The sequence below is a fragment of the Lathamus discolor genome, chromosome 4 (genome assembly GCF_037157495.1).
Source record: "Lathamus discolor isolate bLatDis1 chromosome 4, bLatDis1.hap1, whole genome shotgun sequence".
In the NCBI taxonomy this organism is placed as follows: Eukaryota; Metazoa; Chordata; class Aves; order Psittaciformes; family Psittacidae; genus Lathamus; species Lathamus discolor.
The window spans coordinates 38695955-38701954 of record NC_088887.1 but is presented as its reverse complement, the minus strand read 5'-3'; the positions used below and the strand labels follow the sequence as shown (position 1 = coordinate 38701954).

The 6000-nt window shown below is 41.7% G+C and overlaps 1 protein-coding gene across 7 annotated transcripts in view; it reads right to left on the bottom strand.

The window, feature by feature from the left end:
* Positions 1-896: 896 nt before the first annotated feature.
* BCOR (BCL6 corepressor) overlaps positions 897-6000 on the bottom strand; it is an 82284-nt gene continuing 77180 nt past the window's right edge. For all 7 annotated transcript variants that reach the window (XM_065677147.1, XM_065677148.1, XM_065677146.1 and 4 more), the window contains 4 exons: positions 4843-4988; positions 3574-3651; positions 3214-3364; positions 897-2031 (listed from right to left, as the gene is read on the bottom strand). In XM_065677147.1, coding sequence (XP_065533219.1) covers positions 1737-2031; positions 3214-3364; positions 3574-3651; positions 4843-4988 — 670 coding nt within the window. In that variant the 3' untranslated portion in view covers positions 897-1736. The remainder of the gene's footprint in view (positions 2032-3213; positions 3365-3573; positions 3652-4842; positions 4989-6000) is intronic.

Sequence of the window (6000 nt, the reverse complement as noted above, 5' to 3'; positions counted from 1 at the left end):
GTGGGGCACCTTCAGGAATACGGTGTCATTCTCCCTTTCCTTCAGGATGAGGGTATTTGACCCTTTCTTCACCTCCCCCAAGAGCAAAGATGTAACTTGCAGTACACAGTCCATTAGATCACAACTCTGAGCCTCACTGCTCCAGACAGATTAACTTTTTTCCAGAGGCTTTTCTCAGATGGGCCAGGTGCTCTGCTCGACTCTTTTGGTGAGTGTCCTGGCCCTCATCAGGAGGGAAACGTGATTCAAACATCACAGCTGAAGCGTTTCGCTCTCACAAGACATACTACTGACAAAAACAGCCCCAAAGCAAAACTCCAGCGTTTGGGTTCACAGCAAGTCCCTTCCACAAGGGGAAGAGCACACCCAGACCCGTAAGAGAGGATCTGCCCAAGCCCAGGGAGCCCAGCCTCTTTGATGGAAGTACCTGAGCCATGTCAAAGCGACATTCTGTGCCTTCAAGTTCCCCCAAAGCACGCTCATAGCTTTAATGCTCCACATTCAAACTGAGGCATTTACCCTAGTGCTATTTTCCACCCCTCTGCAGACAGCAGTGAAAAGAGAATTCAGCCAATTCAACTTCAAATGATGATAAAGGAGGGAAAATAATTGCACCTATTCACAACTCTTCAACAAGAAGGCAATGCAGAAAGTGTTGTGAACACTGCTTTCAAACCGCTGTCCCACAAAGGGCGCCCACCCAACGTCTTCTTGCAACCTTGAATTTCGAAAGCCGATGCAGATTCTACGTCAGATTTCATCAGCTGCTCATCAGCACCCGTGCCAGCCCTGCTCCGCTTCGGGAACTGCTCCCAGAGCTTCCTTTCGTAGACGTTAATGCGTCAGAGCTCGTTTGGCACCCAGGCACGGGATTAATGGGAGTCAAGTTTAGCCTCTTCATTTCTCAACAGTTTTATTGCCTTTAAGAAAATTTTTGTAAAATATAAATACAAAGGCAGGAGATTTACTTACAAAGTTAAAACACAGATCTCAAACATAAACACACAATTCAGAAAATTTAGTTTATGTACAGTTTCAAGCAACTTCAACATATGTTAGTTTTTCAATATTTTACAAGGTACAGAAAAAATAGTTCAAAGTCTTCTTTAAATAAAGAGCATAAAATGTTTAAACATATATAAACAATCCGGTTTGATGTGTGAAAACTAAATTTCACAGCTTTTAAATTAGGATATAAAAGTTCTTACAATTAGTTGATGCGTATGGATATGGTTTAATTTATATTACAAACTATTGAATTATATTCAATAGCGGCTTACCTGGCCAAAGCAGGTAATTCTGTAAACAAAAAAACAAAACTCATATCACCAAGTGCCTTACCGAATTCTACCTCCCACACGAGCCACACGACTTTGATCACATCACCTAGAAAAGGTATGTTCTGTGTAATCAGTGCTTTGTATGAAACAAAGTCAATGTGTGGGTGTATTCTTTTAAAAAAAAGGAAAAAAAATGTGTTCCGAGTAATAACAAACTTATCCCAAAGCCTGTGTGCATTTTAAAGAAACATTATATAACAATTCCGTAAAAACTGACTGAAGTTAAAAAAAAATTCTTCCAAAATCCATCCAACAACTGGAATTCAGATCTCTTATATAAAGGAAAGATATTTTCATATTTAATAGTGTCCTTTCTTTACAGAAACAATTGCATCTGAACACATATACATAAAGAAGTAACTGTATAGATCACTGTACATTAAACGGCCTGATGGTTCACCAGAGGATGTCGAAGGGAGGGTCCTCGTGCGGATGCAACCAGTGAAGCGAGGAGCCAAGCAAAGTCTTGAGTTCGCTTGTGAACTCAACCAAGTCCAACAGCTCTTTGCTCTCTGGGTTAAAAGCTTCAAGGTCCATGGCGCAAGAGAACAACTGGCTGAGAGCAGTCTGTTTGTAAAACTCTGCCTCCGTGATGGTGACGACTTCCAGATTGGGGAAGTTGCAGCGGAAGATGCGAGATGACATTTTTAGCCTCTTCACCACGTCCGAGAGCAAAAGCCAGTTTCGTGGTCTGTGGAGGTGAAGGAAAAAGAGGCTCCAGTAACTGACATTTCAAGTCACAGGCTTGTTGACTCTTCACTGTATTTTCCTGTGACAAACCCTCCCTGACCATACCTGCACAAGCAACCTCCCTGAAATCAAGACCATTGCCCTAAGGGGTGCAGGTGCATACTTATTTACTCATAGTACTGCTGTCCATAGCTTTGAGGCAGGAGAGGGACCAGGCATGCAGGGGCACTGAAGCCTATAAATTCAGGGCTTGTGAGCATGCACGTGGGTCAGCAGCCACCCTAACAGCTGCTCATACGGTTAAAGGTTCACCTGCTGAGCCTGGCCCTCATTTAGCAAGTTAGGAGACGGCTTATACTTATAACCAGAAATTTCGGCACCTCTGACTTGCAGAGATGCCAATACTAGATACAAGTCAACAGAGGGCTGTTTTTCTCAGATTAAGAATGCATTTTTTAAATTCAATCGTTGCACTTGTCCATTTCAAAGAACTGAAGTTACATCCATCACCCAAATAATAAAACCATGCTAAAACCCACACTCCTGCATGATTAATATCTGAAATTGTTTTTCCCACAGCTGTCATAAAAATTGGTGCAAATGACAAACGGGAGCTGTTTACAAAACTAATTTAGATCTTGATTACAATAGATAATAAAACTTTCAGGTCTTTGCTTATTATTAAGTATCATAGCGTCTTCTGTAAGATATGTATTTGTTTGATCTAATTCAGATCTTTAAACCAGCCTTGATGCGAAGTCTAGAACAGCAGTAATGGTGTTCTTTCATTACCCACAGAGTGTGTCCACTCAGCAAAACAAACAAGCTCATTAAATAAAATTAAGAACACCTTACAGACACAATAGCCAAATTTAAGTGCTAGAAGCACTTGTATTTTCGGATGCTATACCAAGATGCCTGCCTGGGATGAGGGAAGGAATTTGTGTTCAAACGTCACTCATCCCATTCTGCAGTACGGCAGTCAAAACACAGCTCTGACAAGTCAGCCTTTCCCCCTTTCACCTCCTATTAGCCTATTTCTAAAAAAGCATGGCAGTTAAGAGTACTGCTCTCTCATTTACGCTACATGAATTCAAACGCTGTTCCCTGCGGACACAAACTGCCGCCATCCCGAGCAGATTGTCTCATCTATTTTTACCCCAAAACCTGTATTTGTTCTTACCCCTGAGAGAGACACACTTGAATGTTGTAACATGGCAAGGGAGGCTCATCTGAAAATTCAAATTCAAACACATCGCTAAAACCATCTTCATCTTCATCACCTGGGCCGGGAGGATTTGCCAAGATGTCAAAGCCAGATTCATCTTTTGGATCTAAACAAAATTGAATAAAGGTGCCAAGTCAGCATTGAAGAGACTGTTGCACGTCTTTGCTTTTTCTTCCAATAACGTGATCTGTAAATAAAATCAGTTTGCTTCCTTCCTAGCTTCCTCCACCATAAAAACAAAACAGCCCCCACCCCCACATGCACATGTTTTGAAAGTCTCCGCATACAAAGAAATAAAGGGTAACATTTGCTCACCGCACACAGAGCTGCCATAGAAATCCCAGTACAAACCAGGGTCATCAACGCTTCGACCTTGCAGGTCAGTCAAATACTCTGGAGAGGGAAAAACAACAACAAAAACGTAGCGATGAGAACAAAAAGCTGGCAAATTCAGCAGACCATGTGTCATACAGTCTCACTATGCATCCTCCATCAAAGAAACCCACACCGTATATCCCGACACACATGCTACAAACAACAGCATATACACACTGTTCTCGCCAATAGTCCTGTAATTTGCTTCTCTCCTGCATCCTTTCTCCCAGCACATCACATAATCACCCATCACATCAAATGATCAGTCACAGAGTAACAGGGACAGACCCAACCTCAAGCTTCAGAAACCAAGAGTGGCGTTCTGTTTTTGTGACACATAGGATGTACCCCACTTTTTAGCCTGCACAGTTATTCTGGACACCAACTTGGGGGTGAAAAAGGGGCCCCAAAGAAACTGGTAGGAAAGGTTTTTCCATACATTTATGTCCATAAGATGCCATTCTTTCCTGAAGACATAATTTGGGAGATTTGCTAGCTGAGTTGATGGAAAGATACTGAGACTCAAGATGTTAGGAAGTGTGTGACACTGGACTTTACTGGAGTCCTGACACACCTATGCACATTCTACACAGCACCATTTAAAAACAGGTAAGTGGATAAGTACTTAAACTGATTGACTGTGAACATTGCAAACATTTTCAGAAGTGAGTTATTAGGGAGTGTAAGTGTCTTTATCCAAAACTAACAGGAAAAAAACTAAAACCATGTTAGAACATGGACATGTTTAAACACAAGAGCCTTTAATACGGTTTTACAGCATTTTGGATATAAAATGAGGCAGAACTTGCAAAAAGACAAGTGCTAGCATAAAAAGCAAGACCATGGGAATACATGAATATGTTTATCAAACAGCTACTTGATTTGGTAAGTTTCTTATTTTCATTTCAAGCAGAAAACCGAAGGCACTGAAGCAGCCCGCTGACCGCCTACCTACCTATCAAATCTGATAGAGGCATAATCCTTATGACTTATTAAGAGTTTCAATTAGAAGGAGCCCCCATGCATGGCTGTGCCTCCCACCTGCAGCCACTGGGTTTCTGCAGGCAGAGAGAGAGCTACTGCAGCCTTCCCTAATTAATGCTCCTTGGCGTGGAGCCATCCCCATCACACAGCAGGGACTTTGGGGGGCCAGGGAATATCCCCCCACTTGCCATGACCATCAAAGCCCCACACAACATGGCCACAAACCTGTGAGGAAAGTCTCCATGAGCTTACTGTGGGTCATTTTCACGATGGTCCTCCCAGAGTAGGTCGCAAGTGTTGGATCAGCACCGTAAGATAGTAACAAGCGGACAATCTCCAAGTGATCGTTTTCGACCGCGTCATGGATTGGTCTAGGGAGAAATGAGAAAGATCATAGCATTACATTTTGACTCAACAGTATTACTCAAACGTGTTTGACAAGAAACTTCTGACTTCAGATCAAAGTTATTTATAGCAAATAACACTTCTAATACAGCTGCCGATTATCTTATTGTTGGTTTCACTTGCACATCATCCCCTCCCCCTTGTCTTTTCACAATCATACTGCTCAGGGCAGATATTTCTTCTATGTCTATTCATTGCTCTACATATTTTGAAGGCCAGTAAAATAATTACACTACTGTAACGGAAAGCAGAAGCTTGTGTGAAGCCTCACAAGTATCATTTTGGTGCAAATCACTCTACTGTTCCAAGCCTCTGACAATTTAACAGCGTGTTGCGGAGTAAGGGCTAATTGCCTCCGGACAAGCATGGAAATCAGTTACCCAAAGCTCCTAAATTATGCACATAGAAATAAGTTATGAAAATTTGCTAGGAATTAAACTTCTGTGCTATACCCTCTTTAAGCAGTACTTGTGAATATATTTGCAGCACAATTCAACCCTTCTACTCAGAGAACAGAAAAACATGTTATTTTAAGTTTAGTCCACCCAGACATTAACGTATTTTACATGGCGTGAGCAATCTATACAGGCTCAGACAGAGATTTTGTGAGCCTACAGATTATTCATTAATACACATGCCTGCAATTCCAGGTTTAGAATTCCTTATCGCTAATTATAAGTCACATTAACTTTTGCCTTTAAAATTGATTATACGGAACGGGAGTTGTCTGGGAGTAGGACATATTACCCTTCAGACTAATGAAGATGTGTTAAAATCCCATCTTTTCCTTAAAACAGCAATGAGCAGGGAACTGAAAAGGGAGTCAAAAGCATGGCTAGCAATCATGGCAGCTCAATTCAACTCTACACTCCTCCTCCTTGATGCTGTCAACACCGCTACCCCACAACAAGGCTTTCAAGCTCTCAAACAGATGTATTAAAAGGCAAGGGAAGGAAGGACTTTAACCAGGATAACATA